The sequence below is a fragment of the Hypomesus nipponensis genome, chromosome 8, assembly GCF_054491055.1.
Source record: "Hypomesus nipponensis isolate SF chromosome 8, ASM5449105v1, whole genome shotgun sequence".
Classification (NCBI taxonomy): domain Eukaryota; kingdom Metazoa; phylum Chordata; class Actinopteri; order Osmeriformes; family Osmeridae; genus Hypomesus; species Hypomesus nipponensis.
In genome coordinates, this window is record NC_140368.1 from 3,171,456 (window position 1) to 3,195,855 (window position 24,400).

Genomic DNA, 24,400 nt, shown 5'->3' on the forward strand with positions numbered 1-24,400 from the left:
TCCATATGGGTCACACGCTTGTCGGAATAGGAGCAATGATATCCCGTGTAATTCTGCGCTTCCATGCACCCAGTTCTACTTCCCAGTGATGGAGGTGGCAGATATTCGCCTACCAGATGATCAAATGAAGCTCGACCACGTGTCGTTTAGCTTCCCTGAATCTAGCCAAAGATGGATATTTGTTGTGGATCGTTTGGGTCATTTAAAAGTATTGAGTACATCCCCTGTCCCCAGAACGCGTAAAAATAAATAAAAAACTGCATGCCAGCTCGGTAAGGGGACCCGATTGCATAAAACTATCCACCCTATTAGCCTCGGACCCGAAAAAGAAACCCCGCCCTTCCCATCCCTGGCACAACTGAAGATGGGAAACCCAGCCGTCAGTCATCTATTTAAAGAGATGTAATTGGACCAAGAGATTGCTTTCTGCTCATTAAATCCCCGTCGTGTAGTGTCGATTGGTGGTGACTGGCGAAAGGTCCCGCCCCGTAGTGAATTGTTCGGAGTGGACAGACGGCCAGGGACACAGGATGGCAGCGCAAATAGGAGTATCTAACGGGACATGAGGACGAACGGAAATCTACTAAATATCTGATCTCTGGTGAGAGTTTTATCATACTATTTTAACAGTAAATAAGACCAAATATTTTATAAAAAATATTGGGGTTTTTCTAGAATTAGGCAATATCCAACCTGATTTGTTTGAGTCCAAATGAACTACTACGCGACCGCTGGACATAAGGCCCCGGTGGACCCCCAGTGGATGCAGGGGGTTTAAAACTAGTCATTGTGGTCAATACGCTTGAACCATCTAAAATACATATTTTAGGGGAGATTCGAGGCAACGCGTGTCTGCCGAAGCTGGTCATCAGTGAAAATAAACGTAACGTGTAGCCCACGGTGCACTTGATGCTTTTTTGTTAGCAAGAAAATAAGTAAACTACAGTGTATTAAATACGCGAATGCATGATGGGAACTGACATTGGTAAATAAATGTGGGTCACCAGTCAGTAACGGGATGCGACGGTGCGGAACTTTGATTGATTGTTCTTGTCATCATTTGTGTGTGTGTGTTTAACTATACCATAAGAGCGTCCACAGTGCCACACCAACGTAGAAACGTAGAAAACAAGAATGTAGAAACAATGTAGTCTTTCCTTGTAGCCTAACTTTTTTACGTCCAATTGCTGAGCCCAAAATCAATGTAATTTAAGTTACAATATCTTTCGTTTCAGATGGAACACCACCACTGTTCATCAAATGTGGTGGTAAGCATTAAAGGGAAAATTTAAGTCAGACAATTGAATCCAAACTGTCATTTAGTAGATTTTTTTCTTTTAAAAAAGCAACTTGAAAATCAATGAGTTAACATTTTCTATGAAGAGATTGTAAGACAGTGTATTATGAGCCGGTGTGCTGTCATATTTAGGGCAGTGTAACCTGACGTAATGCATCTTGCAATATTCATAGCATCAGGACGAAAGCACAGCTCCGTAAGATGCACGAGAGACTGTACTTGGTTCATAAATGTATAAAATCGCTCGGTTCAGACTTTACAGTAATGGAGTTCCAGCGTCCATAGTAAAAGCCACCTCTGTGTATGTATGTGTGTGTGGTGTGTGTGTGTGTGTGCGTGTGTGTGTGTGTGTGTGGGGGGGGGGTGTGTGAATTGGAGACACAGGAAGTACATTTCTCCCAGGATAGCGTCAGGTTGTCTCCCTTGTGAAGTTCAAAGGATGTCAGTTCCGCTGATGGGACGCAAAATGTGCAGCTAATGGTCCATCTGAGACGCTGACAGCGAGCACGGCAGAATGACTAGGTTTTTATGAGAGTGTGTGTGTGACAGAATCGCAGAGTGACTCAGTGTTTATGAGAGTGTGTGTCTGACAGACTCGCAGAATGAGTCTGTGTTTATGAGAGAGTGTGTACCGGAGAGGTGCAGTAGAGAGAGAGAGAGAGAGAGAGAGAGAGAGAGAGAGAGAGGACCAATCACACATAAGATAACTAAATGTCATTTTTTTGTGTTGTAATAGATGGATAGAGAGATACACATATGGCAGATATTACTTTGTGCATGGAACATACTTATTTATTTTTTATCATTTCTGACTCCATCTTTACCTCTCTCTCTGTCTCTCTCTGAGTAAAGCCTGGAGTGCTCTCTTTTCACAGGGAATATGGGCCTTAAAGAAGGCTGGGGGGAGGGGGAGAGGGGGGAGGCATGCATGGGAGCACTCGGCTGTTGCCGTGTGAACGGAGCTCCATTGTCCCAGGAACCTTTCAGTGGCTTCCCTGAGGTCCCTGTTCTGTCCCCCCTCCCCCAACACCACTCTCTCTCTCTCTCTCTCTCTCTCTCTGTTTCTATGTCTCTGTCTCTCTCTCTCTATGTCTCTCTCTCTCTTTCCTCTCTCTCTCTTTCTCTCTCTCTCTCTCTCTCACTCTCTCACTCTCTCTCTCTCTCTCTCTCTCTCTCTCTCTCTCTCTCTCTCTCTCTCTCTCTCTCTCTCTTACCTCATTCACACATCCCTTCCAGCCTCAGTTTCCTTGACTCACATTCATCAGCCTTCTCTCACACAGTAACACCCAGACTAAGCCCCGCCTCCTCCTCCCTCACCTCCTCCTCCCTCACCCCCTCCTCCCTCACCCCCTCCTCATTTGCCTGAAACCCGCAATTATTTCGCCCCATTGATGTGATTGTTTCTCCAGACAAAAGCAAGAACACGCAAACTTCTGGCACTGCGTAACTTCCTGGTCCATGCAGTGAGCCAATAAACACATTTCAAACAATAGATGTTTTAAATGTTGATGTAATTACAAGATTTCCAAATTGTAATTTGGTTGAATTCACAAATCAGCGCTATCTCTTTAAGGCCAGGCCTAATTGATGGCTTTCAATGTGCTTTGTAGGGCTAGACGATGATGTAATTTCTCCTTTGTTGTCCCCTCGTTTGGTTTGTCACTGAAGGGGGAAGCTAGTGGGCCCAGGCCAACCAGCTGAGGACTAGTCCGGCCTTTGGGGATTTTCTTTCTAGGTGTTCAAGGCCCTCCCTCCCTCCCTCCCTCCCTCCCTCCCTCCCTCCCTCCCTCCCTCCCTCCCTCCCTCCCTCCCTCCCTCCCTCCCTCCCTCCCTCCCTCCCTCCCTCCCTCCCTCCCTCCCTCCCTCCCTCCCTCCCTCCCTCCCTCCCTCCCTCCCTCCCTCCCTCCCTCCCTCTCTCTCTATTTCTCTCTCTATCTATCTATCTCTCTCTCTCTCTCTCTCTCTCTCTGAATGCATGTGCGTGTGTGTTCTGTGTGTGTGGTTCTGTTCCAGCTGCTCCTTGAGCTGTGATGGTGTTGTTTTAGCGCTCTCAATGGACAGGAAATGGACATGTGACATAGTGAGGAACAGGAAGCAGGAGCTGGGTGGACGTCTCATAAACAGGATGCAGGAAGAGAGGGAGATAAGATGGCCACTCTGATGCACCCTGGGGTTCCACTTTCATCCCATACTGCTCGGTCGTGCTCTCATCCAATCAGACTCCCTGTCCACTCGCTGACCTCTCTTCTGTCAGTCATCAAGGAAGCGCGTTCAATCATTGTTTTCTCTATGACCAATCACAACCGAGTGTGGGTGGGTGTCTGTGTGTCTGTGTATGTGTGGGTCTGGTCTGGTCTGGGAGTGTATGTCTGTTCTTAAGAACATTGTTATGTGTTTGTATGTGGGTGTCTGCGTCAATACAATACAATTGTGTGTACGTGTGTGTGTCTGTGCGTGTGTGTACGTGTGCATGTGCACGTGTGTGTGTGAATGTGCCTTACTGTTTGTGTCTAAACTGACCGACCATCTGGAGAAGTGATAAGGATGGATAGGATTAACTTAGCTGCAGCTTCTTTTCCTAAAACCTTTAATCTCTCTGCTATTTGGCTGTTTCTGTGTTCTGGCACTGACAAGACACACTGTTGGCCTTATTCTAATGCCTAGTCCACGGGGTTAGTATGTGTATACACACACGTGTGTGTTTTAATAAACAGGCATGGATTTACAGTGTCTGTACTGTACGCTGTGAGTGTTGGAGCGTGAGGATGTGTTGCTGTTTTCCCGTGCAGAGCGCGTGTGGCGGAGCGAGGCGTCACCATGCCGCTAGTGAAGAGGAACATCGCCCCGCGGCACCTCTGTCGGGGGGAGCTACCGGACGGCATCGACAGCGAGCTGGAGTGCGTGATGAACAACACTCTCTCCTCCATCATCCGTCAGCTGAGCAGTTTAAGTAAGGAGCACGCCTCACACACACACACACACACTCACACACACACTCACAGTCCTTCCATTGCACCCCTCCACCCAACCACACACACACAGTATTTTCACACATTCATCTTTCTGGATGTATTTCTATTGATCGTAGGACATTGAGACCCAGAATGGGTTTTCTTTCCCACTTAGATTTCTACCATAAATTTCAACCAACCCGATCATGCTTTCCAATACTCTCCAAAATAAATCACCATCCTATGAAGCTGTCACATTAGGCCAGTGTGATGGTGACTGACGTGAGTCTGGATTGATTTCTGCTCCCAGTCATGTTGCCCGGGTAATGAGATCAAGGGTCACTGGGTCAAGAGGAGGCTTACAGTGCTACACGAGATGGGGGAGTTTGTAATCCTTTTTTGGGTATTCTAGTAAGACTGACGTTGACTTGGCTGTGAGTTTGTTTGTGTGTGTGCATAAAAGGGTGGGAGCATGTGTGTGTATGTGTGTACGTATTGGTGTGAATGTGTTTGCGTTTGTGCATGTATGTGTCGTTTTCTATTGATTCAAATACTGTAACTCCATTAGACAAAGTGTTTATAACCCAGTGTGTACCCAGCCTCCCTCCCTTCCTCCCTCCCTCCCTCCCTCCCTCCCTCCCTCCCTCCCTCCCTCCCTCCCTCCCTCCCTCCCTCCCTCCCTCCCTCCCTCCCTCCCTCCCTCCCTCCCTCCCTCCCTCCCTCCCTCCCTCCCTCCCTCCCTCCCTCCCTCCCTCCCTCCCTCCCTCCCTCCCTCCCTCCCTCCCTCCCTGTCCCTGTCTGTCTCTGCCTGTTAAGTTCCTGTAGTGGGAGTGGGCCTTTCAGCAGCAGCTGTGTGGGTTAAATATAAATGACGGGCCACAAAGGCCTGGAGGGCCGAACCAGGGGCAGGCAGTGTGTGTGTGTGTGTGTGTGTTGTAGCAGTTGGTTTTGGGGAAGTGTGTATGGATAGGAGGAAATGTCTCTGCCAGAACACTGAGCAGGGGTCAGATCCTAGAATTTACAACCCGTTCCTTCCTTCCTTCCTTCCTTCCTCTAAATATTGTTCTTGTCATAACTGATGACAAAAATAGCAACTAAGATATTTGTAAGTTTGTGTACAAGTGTGTGTGTGTATGTGTGGTTATTTGTTTTGTCCTGACTTTGTTATTAACACTCATATACTTTTTTTTTGTTGCACATTTGTGTACAATGCTTGTGTTGGTTGTCAACTCTATATCTCTCCTTTTGTGTATTTTTAAAATCTCCTTCTCCTAATCTCTTTCTTTCTGTCTTGGTGTCTCCAGGTAAACATGCAGAGGACATATTTGGGGAACTGTTCAACGAGGCCAACACCTTTTACATACGAGCCAACTCATTGCAGGACCGCATCGACCGCCTGGCCGTCAAAGTCACTCAGCTGGACTCAACTGTGGAAGAAGGTGAGTCAAGGTTAAAAAATCAAAGGTCATTTTAGAGGAAAGTGGTATCACACTCAAGGTTATGGGTATGTGAGTAGTCTTCGGCAAGCCAATCGATAGCTAACATGATACTGAACATGAAATTCTAGCTGCTTTCTTCTCTCACAGGAACACTCACAACCACAATCTTCCTTTTTCTCTTTCCATCTCTCCTTCTCTTGTTCTCGTCCTCCTTCTCTCCTTCTGTTCCTCGCTCTCTCCCTGGCCCCAGTGTCTCTGCAGGACATCAACATGAGGAAGGCGTTCAAAAGCTCGACCACGCAGGACCAGCAGGTGGTGTCCAAGAGCAGCGTGCCCGTCCCTGTCAAAGAGATGTACAACCTCAGTGACAAACCTCCGCCCCTCAACATCCTGTCCATCTATAGGTAGATACAGTCCCCACACTAACACACCTCCTCTGGCCTGCCTCGATCTCTCCTTCATGCCTCTTGTACAATATCAAATCTCTTAGCTACTTCACTTTGTATATTTTGATTTTATTCTTACAGCCCCGTTAGTATTAGTTAGACTTTGTACCGTTAGTATAGTTAGACTTGTACACCACTGTTCAAGATTCACCTTCCTGCCAAATTAAATTCCTTGTCTGTGCAAACGTTCATGGCGATTAAAACCCCTTTCTGATTGTGATTGTGATTCTGCTCGTGCTTGACGTGCCGTTGTCTGCAGGGACGACCATAAGGAGGGGCTGAAGTTCTACACTGACCCCTCCTACTTCTTCGACCTCTGGAAGGAGACGATGCTGCAGGATACGGAGGACAAGAGGAAGGAGAAGAGGAAGCAGAAGGTCTGTCACCGTGACGACAGGGAAGCTGTCGTCCTCCCTCTCTCTCTCTCTCTCTCTCTCTCTCTCTCTCTCTCTCTCTCTCTCTCTCTCTCTCTCTCTCTTTCTCTCTCTCTCTGCATCTCTCCCTTCCATCCTGTCTTTGTGTCTCTCTCTCCATCTTTCTCTCCATCTCTCTTGGAGAGTTCCCCCCTCCATCGTCACGCTCTCTCTCTCTCTCTCTCTCCCCTGACAGGAGCAGAAGCGTTGTGTGGACGGCACCCTGCAGAGGGAGGTGAAGAAGGTGAGGAAGGCCAGGAACCGTCGTCAGGAGTGGAACATGATGGCGCTGGATAAGGAGCTGAGGCCCGACAATCGCCTCTGCCACACCATCCACCGAGGAGCCTCGTCCGAGCGCACGCTCTCCCCAAACAGCAGGTGCCATGACACACACACACACACACTGTCAAACTATCACACACTTACACATGTATATATTTCTCAACACTTCATATTTCTGTCTGTCTCTCCATCTCTCGCTTTCTCTGTGTGTCTCTTTCTTTTTTTTCTCAGGGGTCATGGCCTCGAACACATGGATCTCCACTACCCCAGTGCCATGAACCATGCAGGCCACGCCCACACCTACTCTGGCCCTCCTCCCAGCGTCCTGGCTGCCCAGATGGCTCTGGGACACGCCACCCTGGGGGGTGAACACGACTACAGAGCTGCTGCCATGGCCTACAGGGGCGGGACCCTGGGACGGCCACACCAGGCCCCGCCCCCTCCTCCTCTTACTGAGAGCATGAACGGCTCCATGTCTCTCCCCCCTGTGGACTACAGGTACTCTCTCTCTCTCTCTCTCTCTCTCTCTCTCTCTCTCTCTCTGTCTCTCTGTCTCTCTGTCTCTCTGTCTCTCTGTCTCTCTCTCTCTCTGTCTTTTTCCTGGCATGAGCATGGATAGGTTTATCTACCATGTTCTATTTAGGGAATCTGAATACATGTCGCCGCCTTGTGGTTTCATGTGGAACTTCTACTAATTAGAATGACAAAGCAGTTCCACAAAAAGTAGTCAAATGTATACATAGGTTTTTTTATACAAAACAATCCTAGGGGTGACTAATGGTTTTGTTTTCTCTCTTCCGTCTCAGTATGATGGAGGGTTATGGACACTCTGGAACCCCTCCTCCTCCCCCTGGCCCTCTCATCCCATCTGCTCAAACTGCCTTTGCCACTCCCCCTGGGGGTCCACTTCCTCCTGCAGGCCCAATGGGTGCAGCAGGAGGTTATGCCCCGCCCCCTCCACCCCTCTCCGGATCCCTGGCAGCCCCGCCTCCTCCAGTCCTTCCACCCCCTCCTTCTGGCTCCTCCCACTCTGCCACACCCAAGATGTCCTCTGTGGCCGCTGACTCAGGACCAGTCAATGATGCTCGCAGTGACCTACTGGCAGCCATACGCATGGGTAAATATCTGTTTACATTTACATGTAGTCATTTAGCAGACGCTCTTATCCAGAGCGACTTACAGTAAGTACAGGGACATTCCCCCCCCCGAGGAAAGGAGGGTGAAGTACCTTGCCCAAGGACACAATGTCATTTGACACGGCGGGGAATCGATCCGGCAACCCTCTGATTACTAGCCCGACTCCCTCACCGCTCAGCCATCTGACTGTTTACACGCGGAAGGTTGTGAATCCGAGCCGACCACGAAATCTCATAACATATCTGTGTCCGAGTGTATCGGAATACAGGATCTCCACAGGGACAGGTGATATGCCAGGGAATTACTGACAGTGTACGGGGTCTCAGAACTAACTGTTTATTTTTGTCAATTGTTTGTCTGTAGGGATCCAGTTGAAAAAGGTTCAAGAGCAGCAGGAACAGCAGGCGAAGAGGGAGCCGGTTGGAAACGATGTGGCCACCATCTTGTCTCGACGCATTGCTGTGGAATATTCCGACTCTGAGGACGACTCTGAACTGGAAGATAACGACTGGTCCGACTAAGAAATGCCGACAAGCTCATGTCCACACATCCACACACACCTGTACACATACACCTGTACACGTACACAAAACCAATCAGTCGATCACTCAACATTGTAAATGCACACTTTATCACTGCTGCAAATTTCTACATACACGCCTAAGATACACACACAATTACACGTGGGCTGGTTTGTCGTGAGCTTAGTCCTGGGCACCTGTGTATAGCTCTGATAGCTTAGCTGTGAGTTTGGACACTAAACCTCTTCATCCCAAACTGCATCAGAAACATCCAAACTGAAACCACTAGGGGGGTGTTCAAGAAGGACAGCAATCTAGAATTCTGGAATTGTTTAATCATTAAAAAATGTTAACCGATTTTCTTGATATGCCCTACATGAGAGTAGCTCAGTTGTAGAGACACACACACGCGCGCGCGCGCCAATCATAAATAATAATACTGACCACTCTAAAACCTCATGTTGGATTCAGCATCATTCACCCTTTAGTGTGCTCTTGAGACATGAGGGCTTCACAGGTGCACCCCGGCAAACACTCGTCTCCCTCTGGCTGGCTCTGAACGTCACCAGAGCAGCCCTGTGGCCCTGGGGAGCAGCAGCTCCTCTCATGGGCAGTAGAGGGGCTGTCTGAATGCCGAGGTAGAGGACGTTCCTCTGGATCCTCTGGGCTTGTCTTTTCTAACATTTTTACTGAAACACTTGTTAATAAGGTAATATTGCAACGAGACTTTGTTTTTAAATGTGTAGGTCCTAGCAGTAGGTCTGTTCGTCGCTCTAAACTGTGAACAGGAACAAGAGCTGGCGTGTCCTGAGGGGGCGTGGTCAGAGACGTAGCGAGATGGAAGGAGGCTGCGGATTGGATGGGGGGTTACCATGGCTATTTCGATGTGAGCTCAGTGACATTTGACCCCTGTGAAGAATTTAAAAAAACACGAGGCGTAGTAACCATCACAGATCTGTGTCTGCGCCTCCTTTTTGTTCCATCATCGTCATAGGAACAACTCAGCCCTGACGCGGAGACGCAGTTTCCACGGTAACGATACAGCTGAGAAGAGGGTTGCCAGGGCAACTGAGAACCAGGCGGGAGGCCATAAGCCAGTGTATAAACAAAACAATCAACCCAGAGATGTTTTTTTCTTCAATGCACAGCACATTCTTTTAATACAAAATTAACAAGATCTCTCAATTCAGGAAACTAACCAAAGCAATAAAAAGTACCACTAACACGTTGGAAAAATATACACCACGTTCACACAATGTTTTACAATATCTCAGTAAGTTTAGTGCATGTTGATTATCGTTTAGTTTTCATTTTGCAGATACATAATTTCTTGTGCCATTTTTCATCAAAAAATAAAGTGCATTTCACATGTTACACTATGCATACGCCTAAACAAGATGCTGTTATTCTACTGGTCCTCTCTCCCCAACCCCCAACCACACACGCACACATTCGGAGGCCTTTGACTTGCAGTCTGGTATTTAGCTCTGGGGACAGCACACCATCCCTGTGATGTCCCCTTGAACACAGACTCAATTATTAGTCCCAAAGGATACCTCATTCCTCTGTACAATCAATATGATATTCATTTGTGCATTTTCAGCGCACAGTTGTTCAACATTGAGTAATAGATCTTAAGTGTTCCATATCGATACAAGAGTGGTCCTTTTTTCTACTGGAGGATGGGAAGCCCTTATTATGATGCATTCCAACCAGGAAAGTGCACCAAAGCTCTTTTAAAATGGTGTTGCTGACAATACTGTTGTAGCCTGTCGAATAGACTATTTCCCCATCAGAGTGGACCTAGTTCCACATGGATTTATCCAACACTCCTCTTCTCCCACATCTACAAGCTACAAGCTTGGCAAATAGTTCTCCTTGCCCTCTCATACAATTTTCTGCTGTACAACTTCATCAGGTAGTGACGCTGGCTTTTTCCCTCGCGCACAGAGTAAGCACTGTATTATTTAACAACCAATTTAAGTGGTCTTAGAATGTACATCAGCCAAACCTGCCGTGTCAATCCTGCCCTCTGCCAAATGTGGCATGTGAGGATCTAGGGTCGGTTCCTCATGACTTAAAGACTCACACTTGGGTAGCACCATGCATGAGGTCATAATCACCCTCAGCATGCCATATCCACAGAATTAGATACATCAAAGAAACAATAGTCTTGAATACTACTATATTCAGATGAGGCAATAGAATCCCAGATTAAATCTAGAATAGTTCAGGTAAAATTGTTGCTGGGGCAGGGTTTAAAATCAATTGAACAAAACAAATTATTCATAGGGTAAATGTCTCTCAAGGACTAATAGTTAGGAAATAGAAGGGAGGGAGAAGGAGAAATACTGACACATAGGTTTTGACATTTCAGCATGGCTTTCATCTGCACTCCATCCAGTTTTGGCATGAAGTGCCAGAATGCTCCTGAAAAGTCAGGGTTGTGTGTTTAAATCCCTCTTCATCTAGTCCTATGAGCCAGAAGCTCTCAGTACAGTGGGAAGACTGGAAGCCAAACCCCTAGAAGGTCACAGGGTCACACAGGAAATCCTTCCTCAGATCTGTCCGGTGATAGACGTGCAGCTACTGATTACAAACAAACACACACACACACACACACACACACACATGCACACACTCAGACACCATACAACTCATACTGCAGTACACACAAAAGTTGTCCTTATTCACATACTCACAGACACTTCAGAATACAACACTCCAAAACACTTTTTATGCTCACAAAGGCCTATGCAACGGAAAACCATTGTCAGATACTAGGAATGACTGAAGCCTGATCATAGAGAATACTTCTTGGAGGACAATGAGGCAGTGACATCATAGTGAATCATGATAACATGTAATAATGGCAGTCAACAAAGTGATACAGTCCCTTGAATCCCATTTGGAAAGGTCCTGGGTGTCTATAGGTCCTACAGATAGGAGTTTTTAGCTCTGAATGGTCGTATGTAGACGTTATTAGGCATCCTTGTGGGAATATGGTTGTTGACGTATTTCATTTGCAGGAGGTGGTCATGTTGCCCGGGTGTGGGGAGACAGTTATTGCTGTTTGAGTATTGCTTTCCATCAGATGGATAATAACTAGCGGCCAGGCTAGTTATTGCTGCTCACTGATATGATCTGGCAGAATGGGGGGTTCCTCTGGACGAGCACAGATTCACTGGTCTGCACATCGCCTTCAATCCCCCAACCCTGAACCCTGGGAGATTGTTCAATCCCCCAACCCTGGACCCTGGGAGATTGTTCAATCCCCCAACCCTGGACCCTGGGAGATGGTTCAATCCCCCAACCCTGAACCCTGGGAGATTGTTCAATCCCCCAACCCTGAACCCTGGGAGATGGTTCCCAGCAAAGATGAGGGGTTCCTGTAGCTCAGGTTGACTAACACCGTGGTCTGGTAGCTTGGACGATGAAGGGTGTTGATTGGGAGACAAAAACACCAGGCTTCCACATTCAAACTCTGGAGGGACAGGAGGTATCTTATGCACTAGAGGTGAGATGAGGCAGGAAGGAAGTCAGAGTCAGAGCAGGAAGAAAGGAACGTTTCACTGGCTGTCCCATCCAAGCAAACGGATATTAGAAGTTGTAGCATCATAGGGCTGCGTTCTCTCTCCTGGTCGTCCTGGGATACCCAGATGTGTTCACATGAAGTCATTTCACTCTGATTGGTTTAGCATCCATTGATGATTGTAGCTCAGGTTTTTTTTTTTTTTTTTTTGCAAGACATATGAGGTACAGAGAAGCTGATAATATGTAATCATGTATGTGAACTGTAGAAAACAATAAACATTAAAAATGAATGCAGAGCTGTGAAACAGAGCCCACTGCTGCATTACACGTGTCCAGATAGGCAGACCACTGGATGATGGGGGTCATTTCAAGCCTAAGGAGTGGCCGAATGAAAACAGGCCCTACATTCAACTCCCAACGTTTTCCAAGCCAGTGGGCATGAGCACTGAGCTTGAGTCCTTTCATAATCCCTTACATTCAAGTGAACGCTAAACACGTGAGGCCTAGTTCATGCAATGACAAAAAGGGCGGAGGGGTGATAAAATAGCATTACATCATCACATTGTAATAATTTAAAGGCATTAGAGGGGGGTTAATTGCGCGCGTTGGGGCATCGACCGGTGAATATCGGCAGGCTTAGTTTTCACCTTACACAACTGGCAAGGATAACAGTATCATACATTCGCAAACGCTCCAGGGTGCGGGTTTTTAAAGCAAAATTTAAAATGAAGAGAGGTGGTGAGGGGTAAAGCTCGCTCCGGCTTGATTTCTTTCCTTCGTGTCTGTGGAGGACGCAAGGCGCGGATCAGAGAGCACCCGAGCTATTTTTAGCTCTCTGTGGTTGTTTAGCTTTCCACGCACGTTCGGAGTGCAGCGAGACGCGATGCTCCAGCCTCAGCCGGCCTTCATTGTGAAAATGGCTGCATCTTTGTTGGCCCCATCTCTCTTTTCTCTACCCATGCGACACATTAGCACAAACACGTGAGCTCTTAATCTGCCGTGCTCGTTTACGCACGCATCCACTGTGGCACACCTTAAATAGTCTAATAATAATAATCTCCTCTCGTTTGAAGATAGAAAAGCTCACATCAACAAAAGCTCTAGAATGCTAAAACCGTAATCACATTCTATGTACAGCTGTTGCCTGCCAAGCGACGCATCCACTTGTCCCAGTGCCATCGGCAGACCAGGGCGTGGCTCGGCCTGGACTAGCGGGCGCACGAGGGACGGAACGCGTTGGGTGGCGGCTACGTATATTTCATAGGGGGAAGACACTGATACACGTTGCCCGTTGTGGAGCATAAACAAATACAGCCAGCGCCATCCAGCCAGGCCATTGATAGACTTCACAGCTCCTTGCAGTAGCCTGAGCTGTATCACTGTGGCTGAAACAAGCCCTCTACACAGAGCCATGCAAATGACCCCCTAACCCCCTCATTCTTCTGTTGCTGCTTGAACTGGCCTCCCCACAGAGCCGTGTAGCAGCCAACATCCAGGGCACCTGCCTCCCCGCCAGGGTCAGACATCACTGGGGGTCCGTGCCCGGTGGGCCACGCTGGCCGGCACACACCCGCAGCACACCAGCCACAGGGCCTTCTGGATCTCCTGGTTCCGGAAGGCGTAGATGACGGGGTTGATGACGGAGTTGTAGGTGGCGGGCACCAGGGTGGCGTAGGTGTAGAGCGGCGGGTACGTGTAGTCTGCGATGAGTGAGTACACCGTGAAGGGCATCCAGCAGGCGGCGAAGGTGCCCAGGATGATGGCCAGCGTGGACACGCCCTTCCTGGTGGTGACGTAGTGGGGCGTGGCCGCCAGGAAGTGATGCTGCAGGGCGATTTGGTGCGCGTGCCGCATGACGATCTTGCAGATCTGCACGTACAGCTGCAGCATGAGGCCGAACAGGAACAGGAAGGAGACGGAGAGCACCGCCACGTTGTTCTTGGTCAGTGGTCTCACCACGCTACAGGTGGACTCCTCGTCCAGACAGTTGACCCCTGTGACGGGTAGCAGGCCCAGGCAGAGGGACAGCCCCCACAGCAGCACCAGCATGGTGTATGTGAACGCCGCCGTGCGCTCCGAGTTGTAGGTGAGAGCGTAGTACAGAGACAGGTAACGGTCGATGGTGATGGCCAGCAGGCTGAAGACGGAGGCGGAGAAGGAGGCCACCACCAGGCCCACGGTGAGCAGCTGGGCCGAGTCGGACTGCAGCAGGTAGGCACAGGTAAAGTGGAGCACCAGGCCCAGCCCGGCCAGCAGGTCGGCCAGGGCCAGGCTGCCGATCAGCAGGAACATGGGGGCTCGCAGGGCAGAGTTCTGCCAGATCACCAGCACCACCAGGGCGTTCTCGCAAGCGATGAGCGTGCCTGAGGAGCACAGCACGATGTCCCAGGGGTTGATCAGGAGGGGGAGCTGGCTGGGGGGGAGGGAGTCTGCTGGTGAGAACGTCCCCATGGTTGTGTTTTCCAGCGGCCCCCCGCCACTGCCAGCCCACCCGGTGGGGTCAGGGGTTAGCCAGCTGGGAGTGACTGGTGGCTCGTCACTCATTGTACCTCCCGTCTGAAAATAAATGTTAAGTGCACACATTGTGATAAGGTACAAATTCGTGGACATTTCTGACTTTCTGTGGTTCTGTTTTTAAAACATTCCCTCCTTTGTCTTTCTCCAAAGATTCAAACTATTGGGGTAATCTCCGTTTAGGTTTTTTTTTGTCTTTTAGAGGTTTAAGTTTGGGAAACTAACACTAACCCTAACCCTGCACTGTTTTGGAAGTTACAAATTGATTTACACCTAACTGCTCCCATTGTCTGGCATGGCACTCAACACAATGAGAGGTCAGCACAGTTTAAAACAAAAGGAGCAATGTCTGAACTATGTTTATCAAAGCCTTTGGAAAAGCAAGAGGAGAAACAACAAAAACTACAGCTCTGCACTCACACGTTTCCAAGAGAAATAACACGCATCATGTCCTCAGCCTAAGAACAGACTTTATTCAAAATAGTCAGAGGCCGCCATCTGTGGCTACCCACATTCAATCGTATTTCAACTGGTGCCTCATGCTTGAGGCCTCAAAAACTGACTCATATGAACAGTAGGATGTTGAAACAACATCCTCCGTCTATGTTAATGTCCTAATTTTAAAATGCATTGTGATTTTTTCTGTACCAAAACCTAAAGCCTTCTTCAAAATGTACCATACTGTACCATAAAATGACTCAAATGTACCATACTGAGAGAAAACCCCCACAGCCTTCTTGTAATTATTTGATGAATGCAGGTGTTGTGGTATAAAGCCACAGATTGCATGAGGATGGATATTAATAACATCCTGCCGGTACCGGCCGGTAATATTTCTCATCTTCAATGCGCGACTGCCGTTTCTGCTGTTTCTTTTTCCTTGCTGCTGTTGACTATTGAATACAATAAACAGCTGTTATTGGTTCTATGGTTAATTTCTGAACGTATATGTGATAGCCTTTAAGAAAAGTATATCACATGAACAATCATTAAGATACAAAAAAATCTATAGAAGTACTTAAAAAAAATGCTTTCTTTCAGCCCAGTCCATATTCACATTCAGCCAACGTCACACTCAAAGATGCATTTGCCTACCTTAAAACTGAGGTAAGACGCCCGTCTAGATGGAGTGACAACCCTGTGTTATCATGTTCTTCTTAGTTTATGATGGCGGCAGGTGCGGCAGCAGGTGCCAGATTCAGCACGGGGATGTTGCTTTTCTCTGAAGCGGTGATGGAACAAGAAAAGCAGAACGGTTTTTCCATTCAACAGAGCATCGCTTTGGACTGCGGCTGTGCAAGAAGAGGCAGTGAGGAGAGCAGCGGGAGGAGGTGATGGGGGGGGGGGGGGGTGGAGGGGTGGTGGTGTTGGGGGGGGGGGGGGGGGGAGTGGGAGCACTGGAGTCCCTAACGGGCCAGACTTGGAGACGGGCTGTATTGAACATCAACTCGTCATGGAGGACAACAGCTCAATTCTCAACTCTACATTTTCTTCTCAAGGGCGCAGACATTAGCCTATAGATGCACTGCGCGTGCTTTAGCGCGCGCGCGCGCGTGTGATATTGGGTACAGGTGCAAATCAATAAGCAAATATGAACTTGACCACACGTTATTGGCACTATATCGAGTCAGTGCTTTAGTTTTGTATTTCAGTTGAGTATTAAAAGCGCCCTTGCGGTGATGCTGTTAGTTTTCCCATATTTTTTCATCCTTGTCCCTTGAGACGCTCGGATATTCTGGTCCAGTCTGTTCTATTAACAGTTACCATGCTCTGTGTCACCCACATCCACCCCCTTCCACATCCCTCTTCTGTCCATCATCTTAAGTATACCCATATATTTTTCTCAATGTACCAAAATGCTTTTACTTGCAGGGCACGTTAATGAAAGGAAATTAAACTGCTGAATGTCATACACGCTTACTTAAAAACAGTTGCCCATAGATAACAAAAACAAACGAAAAGCATTAAAAGTTGATTGTTTCAGTCCCGGCTTTGCGGAAGCATTATGTCTCAGTCTAAATATAATTTAAATATCACAACGCAGTAAGGTGTCATTTCTGATAAACACCACTGCGGGGCAATGTTGAGCTTGTATGAGTCATCGTCAGAACCCACACGCGCGTACGAGCACAAATGATAAAGACAATATTATTTTATGTTTCCTTGTGAATCATCAGACTGTACGTTTACGGTCTGACGACAACAAAAGACAAAATACAATGTGTTATATGCATCTGTTTATATTTATTTTTCTTTAAAACAGAAAAGGATTTCACAATAGGCTGTTTCGAGCAAACCCTCACATTAAACTTGCCAACATCTACAAAACGGTATCAAAAGTGCACCATAGTGTCAATACATCTTCTCATCAGGTTCCAACATTTTCCTATGATAATATCTTTTTCTTGCAATATTTATACAAATACCATTCTGTACACTGTAGAAATACACAACCTGCAATGTTCTATACTCCACACACAGGCTCCACTCCTCCACCCCCCCTCTCCACCCCCCCCCCCCTCCTCCACCCCCCCTCTCCACCCCCACCCCCCTCTCTCTATCCAGTCCACAGGTCTGAGCCCCAGGTAGCATTGCAGAGTTACAGTGTGTGGGAGTGCAGACACCTGGCCAATAGTACAACATATGAATCGTTAAATACCCCCCCAGCGCCCCCCCCCCCCCCCGCAGCGCCCCCCCCCTCCACCCCCCCCCCCCCCGCAGCGCCCCCCCCCCCTCCACCCCCCCCCCCGCAGCGCCCCCCCCCCCCCCCCCGCAGCGCCCGTCCCCTCCCCCCCCCGCAGCGCCCGTCCCCCGCAGCTCCCGTCCCCTCCCCCCCATGCTAAAACCAGAGCATCATCCACACAGCCTCTGTACAACCCTCTTTGAATACGTCTTTAAGCTCTTGACGACACCGTGAAGTTGTCAACTCAACCTTGACACCACTGCAGCCCCATCTCCGGCCAGGGTGATGGATGCGGGAGGGGTTAGGGGCGGGGGCAGGCAGGCGGGCGGGCGGGGCGGGTGGTGTAGGGGTGCAGGTTTGGTCTGAGGATGGGCTGCAGGGTCTCTTTCTGATGCACAGGTCTGAATAACACCTGTGCAGGTATGACACCATAAAGGGCTGCGTGGACCCACCACCTCCCGCTGGGGGTACAAAGCTTTTTTTTTTTTTTTTATATATATTTTGTTTTTCGTCTCCGGCTGCCCAACGGAAGCTCTCTCCTCCAGGTTCAGTCTCTGGACTGGTAGAAGAGGATGTATCCAGACTCTGAGTTCTTGGAGATCTCAGAGGTCAGTCCGTAGAACTCCTCTATGGCTTGAGCATCGATTTTCTACCAAAGGAGAAAGGTGACACCGCTCAGCAGGGGTTGGAAGCATAGACATCGTACAAGGTTGTACAGAAGAAGTAGAAGAAAACAGTCTGATGCACACTGTACATATATACTAACATCAGACACAGTACATATATACTAACATCAGACACTTTTCCATCGTTTACCGTTCACGACAGACACAGCTGTAAGCCTTCAGAGATCTGGTGCTGGCGAGAATTCCTAGCCAGTCATTTTTTCACTTTACACTAACTAACAACTATTTTTTTTTATTATTCATCCTTAATCTAGGAATAAAACATTATGGTACTGATTAACAGTAACTCACCTCTACGATGTCATCGTCAAACAGCAGCCAGAAGTCGTGACTCTTTACAATGGCAATGTAATGCCCTCGGTTTGGACCGCTGCAGAGAGAGAGAGAGAGCGTCACTCAGTAATCAGAATACTCGAAAGTCTGTGGGCAACCTGAACTACCTTGACATTGAAATGTCATTCATTTGGACGAGAAAGAGTAAAAAGTCAGACAGTCTATTTGTGGTCATCTCTATATGAAGGCCAGTTAGACACCACATTGCATTCACCTTCAGTGTCCTGCAATATCAGTGACAGCAAAAAGGGAAAAAAGAGACTCCTAAACTAATTCTGCCCATACTTTTTCAAATCATCAAACAACGACAATAACCGAAACCACGACAACCGTTAAATAAATAAAAACGCTTCAGATATGTGGACAAGCCACAGTGTAAAACCAGCATTCCACCCACCTCCCACAATGCACCACGACTGCGACAAGGTCGTACAGCCTCTCTGGATTGGTGGCGTCTCCGGAGGTGTTGAAGAGGCGGAGCTCTAGCGGGAAGACGACACGATAGGACAGTTTGGTGTAGCGCTGCAGCTGCTCCATGTACTTGAAGCGCTTCAGATGTAGGGCCAGGATCATAGGCAGCTTCTTCACTCTCATCCTAGCAGGGGATCGGGGGTACATTTTACATTTAGTCATTTAGCAGACGCTCTTATCCAGAGCCCTGGAGGCAAGTAGGGTGAAGTGAATCGAACCGGCAAACCTTCTGATTCCCTAACCGCTCAGCCATCTGGGTTAGAGCGGGTCTGACCGGCACAAGACATGGACAGTCTACCCAGACGCCTGGTGTTAACTGACCTTTTGTGAGCCTCCTGTTTGCTTCTACATTCTTCACAGTAGTACTTATACTCACTGCACAGGGTCTCCGTGTTGCTGAACCCTCTAGAGACAGGAGCACAGAGAATCAGAGAGAGATCATTAGTGTTATGTTGAGCTCTGTGAGGATATTAGCATGCAGTGAGGGTGTTGGAGGGTGACATCCTGACATGGTGTTGTTGTTGTTACCTAAGGCAGTGTGTGATGGAGGTGTTCTGTTCCACATCCACTGACAGGTCGAGAAAGTCCTCGTCTTTGCTGCTAATCTGACAGGGAGGCAAGAACAAGAGTACATCTGGGAAATTCCAAAATAGACATGGTGCCATAAAAAACACAACAACACTTCCAGTAACTATAAATGGAGATAGCAGATGGAAACAGACGGGGGGGGCAAGGCTTACTGTTTCGCAAGTCAGGCAACGCGTCTCATTGGTCAGCGTGCCTTGGAAGATTTCGTGGACCCAGGTTGGGGCGGGCGCGGCGTTGCTGTTGTTGTTCTGGGAGTCCAGCGTCCCGTTGGCAAGGCGACCGTTCTGCTTATCCTGCTTCCTCTCCTCCTGCAGCAGGTCAGCGATGGTGTTCAGCAGGTAGTTCAGGAACTCATGGGCATCCTGCTGCATGTAGTTATCAAACAGCTCTGCAGGGGGGACCGGGGGGGGGTGGGTGGGGGGGGGGGGAGACAGACAAGGGTGAGGTGAGGAAGCGAGAATTATTTTCAGACGTCAAGTTTATTTTAGTCTCTCACATCCTCTTACTTGGTAGTCTTGCTTCCTCCTTTCTGAAACCTGCGCATCAGAAACCTAAGATATTCCCCTCAGTTATTCTTGACCCTTTACCCACAACAAAAAACAACCTCCCTCTCCCCCCCCCCCTCACCATTCTCCTTGCGTAGTCGTGTAATGAACTTCTTTGGAGGGATGACTCCCACCTTCCTCTTCTGGTTTGCAATGCTGTGAAACAGGTCAGCCAGGCAGGAGAGCAGGTTCTCCTTACGCCGCGGTTGGCTGCGATATGCCAGGATCTTTTCCCGGAACGGACGGCAGAAGTACAGGGCTTGGAGCACCGAGTTACAGTAACAGGTGTTTCCAAACTAGATGGGGGCAAAACACACGCATGTAAACACGGAATCGAGCAAGAGTCGGAGTGAGGTGGATTATTGCTGTGTATATTATAAACAAGTGTTTTTGTAGTGTGAACTATAGTCATACACTTTACTAATTTGAATGCCATGTTTGCTTACATTGACCAATCCGAAGTAGTGCTCATTGACTGGAAACTGCTCTGAGCCAATCTCTTTCTCCAGAGCGGAGGCATTGGCGCCCTGGAATACAAGTAATGATAAATTATTCCAACACATGATAGAACCACACCAAAGGTTTGTCCTTCCCAACTATTATATAGTGACTTTTGTGCATCTGCTAAATTACGAGATTTTAGTTTTCACACCCGTAGTGTACTGTAATCTGAATCGGGCCTACTGCCCTGCCTCTTACTACCGGTAGGGAATTTTATTCCACCTTCACACATCAACGAAAAAAGCAAAGTCAAAACTACTTTGAGATAAAGAACTCTTGATTTGGACGTCGCGATAAACCCAACTACCCTAACCAATTAACCCTAACCTTGCAGGAAGGACTCGATAATCTACCTGCCAAGAGAGTTGCCCAGCTGGTCACGTAGTTACATTAAATAGTCATTTTCTGATTTAGAAAGGATTGTGAATTCTATAAATAGCCAGCGCTTACGAGGTATTTAAGGTGGCTTGATTAATTGCAGAAATAGAAGACGTAATAACCAAATCACAGAAGCTAGTAACTGTGACCGAAAAGCCAGATACCTTAACTAGCTTTGTGGTTTAAGGCAAACTTAGTCATCGTGATCTGGGCAAGCTAGCTAGATCGTTTACCTGGAGAGAGGCGGATAGAGATACATTTGTAAAAAAATGTTTCACATTCTTCCGTGGAGCCTAATACACACGCCACAAGCCGAGGGTTGGGTTGAACTGAGTCTCTCAAATCGAAGTAAATTGAAGAACGACTCATTAAAAACATTGTTAATCTAGCTAGCTAGCTAAGTACTAGCCATCTACAAGCGGGGGCAGACGTGATTCTGCCAGGTGCAGAAAAGCCGCAGCAGAGCAATGCGGTGCGGTCAATGGGTCAGTGCAGAATGAAGACGGGCATAAGCATTAATGCTGTAACTTATCAAGTTCACAAATTAATCGCTGCTCATAGTACGCCTAATATAGCACCAGGTTCGCATTTTTTTTTTTAAACGGGCCTAGTATGACAACTGCAAACGTTTGCTATTAACGTGAGGCGAAAAACAAGAGTGTCATCAGAGTGGGCGCGAGCAAGGGAAAACTGACTGCCTAGCTTGACTATCAACGGGGAGCACGATTTAGACAACGTTCTATGTCACCCAAGCTAATAATAATACATCAGCGAGTGTCTGATAACCCTACGGTCAGTTTATAATTTGTAAGAAAATGTCATTTACTCACCATGGTACAAAAAGAGGCAAATTTGGAAACTGTCATTAGGATTTCCATTCGCCCAGCGCCATCTTCCACCCAATCACCGCGCGGAGACAAGGAGGACTCCCTCGTGAGTGCACTGCTGGATTTGGCGACAGAAGCTCCCCTTGGTCTTAGCGCCGTGCAAGAAGAGCTTTATTCGACTCCAATGTGTGTACCATCGTACAAACTACATAATCCTAGGGAACAAAATGTAATGTTTGGAATAGTTCACGTTATATTACAAAGAAATGGCTGCAACACAGAACTACATACGTAGTTACTGTTTACAAAACAAATACTCCCTCTGCCCTGTCACTTTGATTATTAATGCCAGCACTATAACTTCCAAGGTAGGCTAATTCTACAAGACTGATTTGCGCAACAGCTGAGACATCCTTGAAGTCGTCAACAAACCAAAGAAAAAAACGGTACAAAATCAAGCAGTTGATATCTGATTCGAGACCAGCTTATCTGGTCCCTGGTCCGTGCACTGCGCGTCATGATGCAATTCGAAACAGACCTTAGATCTGTGTTTTCTATTTCAACATTTTGCTCAGGCGACCTGAACGTACTCCTAAAATGTATTTCAGAATACAACTTCCTGCCTCTCCAATCTCTCTTTCCGCCGTACCCGCCATCTTAGAAGTTACCGGGGTAAGATGTGCTCCGCTTTTTAAAGTCGTTAAGACGTTAAATTTCATTATAATTGTACAGCAAATTGTTGTTTTAAGCGCTTTAAAATGCCATTTACATCGGTGTAGTGAAACTGGTCTTCGTAGTACGTCGCAATGTGACACAATTACATAAAAATCGAGTGGGAAGAGTAGCGTGGCTTACCATGTGGGCCCTGCCAATGTAAAAACGCCACTACGGTAGTCAGCGATGGCTGATTAGTTAGCTGGCCCAATGCATATTCCAACTCCAAATGATCAATTAGAAGTGACGATTCACACGGCGAACTTTATTGTAATATCTAGCACTGTAATCGTGTGTTTGCTAACAGCTGGATATTCTAAGCCGTCATTATGCAAATAACCGACCTTTTCTAATGCTTGCCCATTGTTGGTGGTCGCCTGTTTTACAATTATCGGTAGTCTGACCCAAGTCAACATTTCTTTCTTAGTATTAAGGCATCATGACGAACACCAGAGGCAAGAGGAGGGGAACGAGGTACATGTTCAGCAGGCAATTCCGCAAGCATGGTGAGTGATGCACGCTAAAATACTGAATTATATATGTGATCCTGGCTTGTTAGAAAATAGCGAGATTTTTACACTTATCTTTCTTCAGGCCCAATTCCGCTGTCCACGTACATGCGCATTTACAGGAAGGGTGATATTGTCGATATCAAGGTATGAGCATGTTTAAATGTCGGTTTTGAATATTGAGTTGTTAAACCGTCCCATATAACTTAGTTAATGCCTGACCATTGGCATCGTCAGTATTTTTCTCTTGCTCCTGTACAAGTCAAATGTAAGCCTTGTTGATTCTGATTGTCTTAACTGCTTTTCATTTCTCCAGGGCACAGGAACGATCCAGAAAGGAATGCCTCATAAGTGTTACCACGGCAAGACAGGCAGGGTCTACAATGTAACCCAACATGCTGTGGGCATCATTGTAAACAAGCAGGTTAAGTAAGTACCATGGAACCAGGGGAGGGAAGATAAATATAATTTTACTCCAACACTGGGTTGACTTTTAATGAAACGAGGAACTTGCCAGAGAACCCCATCTTCACTTTGCCACCAGGGCTTTCCTGTGTCTGAAGTGGTCATTCATGTGGGGGACAAAATCCCTCCTTAGACACCCCTGTCTTACACCTGGTTAGGTGCCTGGGTTGTTCACAAGGAGACAAATCACTTAAAGCTTGGACTGCTCCACATCGTCCTCCTCCAGATGTTTTGGAACCCCGTGTTTGATAACGTTAACTCACCATCACTGTTTGTTCTGTGTTCAGGGGCAAGATCCTGGCCAAGAGGATCAATGTGCGTATTGAGCATGTGAAGCACTCTAAGAGCAGGGACAGCTTCCTGCAGCGCGTCAAGGAGAACGAGAAGAGGAAGATGGAGGCCAAGCAAGCTGGGACATGGGTTGAGCTGAAACGCCAGGTATGTAAACAGAGGGACGATTTCCACACAGTACTTGTTTCAGCTTCCCTGTCCACTGTAGTTGCACATGATTTTGAGTTGTGGAGACAGAAGGGGAAAAATCAATTCAAGGGAAGAAAGATTAATTTACATAACATTTAGTCATTTAGCAGACGCTCTTATCCAGAGCGACTTACAGTAAGTACAGGGACATTCCCCGCCTGAGGCAAGTAGGGTAAGGTGCCTTGCCCAAGGACACAACGTAATTTGGCTCAGCCGGGAATCGAACTGGCAACCTTCAGATTACTAGCCCGATTCCCCACCGCTCAGCCTCCTGACTCCATTTGATTAGTTTGATTGATTAATTTTATTAGTATTGCAGTTTAGGGCCCAGGGATGACACCGGTACAACTCTTGTGGCTAGGAAAGATGTGCACACAGTAGAGCTCTCAAATCAAAATGCCAATTCAATGATCCGCGCATTCCATACCAGTGTCGTAGTTTACCTTTTCATGGAAATGCCACCGTCGTCTCCTATTGATTGTTGAATGGATGAGCTCATGTCTGTGTTCCTCCTCCCTCCCCCCCCCCCAGCCTGAGGCACCCCGAGACGCCCACTTCGTCAGCACCAAGAACAACGAGCCCCAGCTCCTGGAGCCCATCCCCTACGAGTTCATGGCTTAGATACGCTGACCAAATAAAACTGTTTATATACACACACACCTGGTCTGGATCCATGTGTCCTTCTC

General features: G+C 47.6%; 4 protein-coding genes across 6 annotated transcripts; 2 read left to right on the forward strand and 2 right to left on the reverse strand.

The window, feature by feature from the left end:
* Positions 1 to 459: 459 nt before the first annotated feature.
* Positions 460 to 9,438, forward strand: wasf3b (WASP family member 3b). 3 transcript variants are annotated; one of them, XM_084703719.1, is made up of 10 exons: positions 460 to 601; positions 1,236 to 1,268; positions 4,087 to 4,247; positions 5,553 to 5,687; positions 5,938 to 6,091; positions 6,393 to 6,510; positions 6,743 to 6,924; positions 7,060 to 7,326; positions 7,635 to 7,945; positions 8,329 to 9,438. In XM_084703719.1, the coding sequence occupies exons 3-10, from the start codon at positions 4,115 to 4,117 to the stop codon at positions 8,484 to 8,486; spliced, it is 1,458 nt and encodes a 485-aa protein (XP_084559845.1). In that variant the 5' UTR covers positions 460 to 601; positions 1,236 to 1,268; positions 4,087 to 4,114; the 3' UTR covers positions 8,487 to 9,438. The 3 variants fall into 3 exon arrangements, 2 of the variants coding, with proteins under 2 accessions (XP_084559845.1, XP_084559844.1); XR_014766374.1 differs by lacking the exon at positions 1,236 to 1,268 and having other exon boundaries at positions 461 to 601; positions 8,329 to 9,124; positions 9,233 to 9,438; XM_084703718.1 differs by lacking the exon at positions 1,236 to 1,268 and having other exon boundaries at positions 461 to 601.
* A 4,100-nt stretch (positions 9,439 to 13,538) lies between these two features.
* Positions 13,539 to 14,570, reverse strand: gpr12 (G protein-coupled receptor 12). The gene has a single exon (XM_084703362.1). It carries the CDS (start codon positions 14,562 to 14,564, stop codon positions 13,539 to 13,541), a length of 1,026 nt encoding a protein of 341 aa, XP_084559488.1. The 5' UTR covers positions 14,565 to 14,570.
* Positions 14,571 to 17,754: 3,184 nt separating this feature from the next.
* usp12a (ubiquitin specific peptidase 12a) lies at positions 17,755 to 21,955 on the reverse strand. Its single transcript, XM_084702524.1, has 9 exons — positions 21,550 to 21,955; positions 20,287 to 20,367; positions 19,923 to 20,136; positions 19,448 to 19,683; positions 19,236 to 19,312; positions 19,029 to 19,112; positions 18,634 to 18,831; positions 18,195 to 18,273; positions 17,755 to 17,866 (listed from the first exon to the last, which is right to left on the reverse strand). Exons 1-9 carry the CDS (start codon positions 21,595 to 21,597, stop codon positions 17,765 to 17,767), a joined length of 1,119 nt encoding a protein of 372 aa, XP_084558650.1. The 5' UTR covers positions 21,598 to 21,955; the 3' UTR covers positions 17,755 to 17,764.
* Positions 21,956 to 22,154: 199 nt separating this feature from the next.
* rpl21 (ribosomal protein L21) lies at positions 22,155 to 24,371 on the forward strand. The gene is made up of 6 exons (XM_084702527.1): positions 22,155 to 22,218; positions 22,688 to 22,766; positions 22,855 to 22,916; positions 23,086 to 23,198; positions 23,522 to 23,672; positions 24,246 to 24,371. Exons 2-6 carry the CDS (start codon positions 22,700 to 22,702, stop codon positions 24,333 to 24,335), a joined length of 483 nt encoding a protein of 160 aa, XP_084558653.1. The 5' UTR covers positions 22,155 to 22,218; positions 22,688 to 22,699; the 3' UTR covers positions 24,336 to 24,371.
* The last annotated feature ends 29 nt before the right edge of the window (positions 24,372 to 24,400 follow it).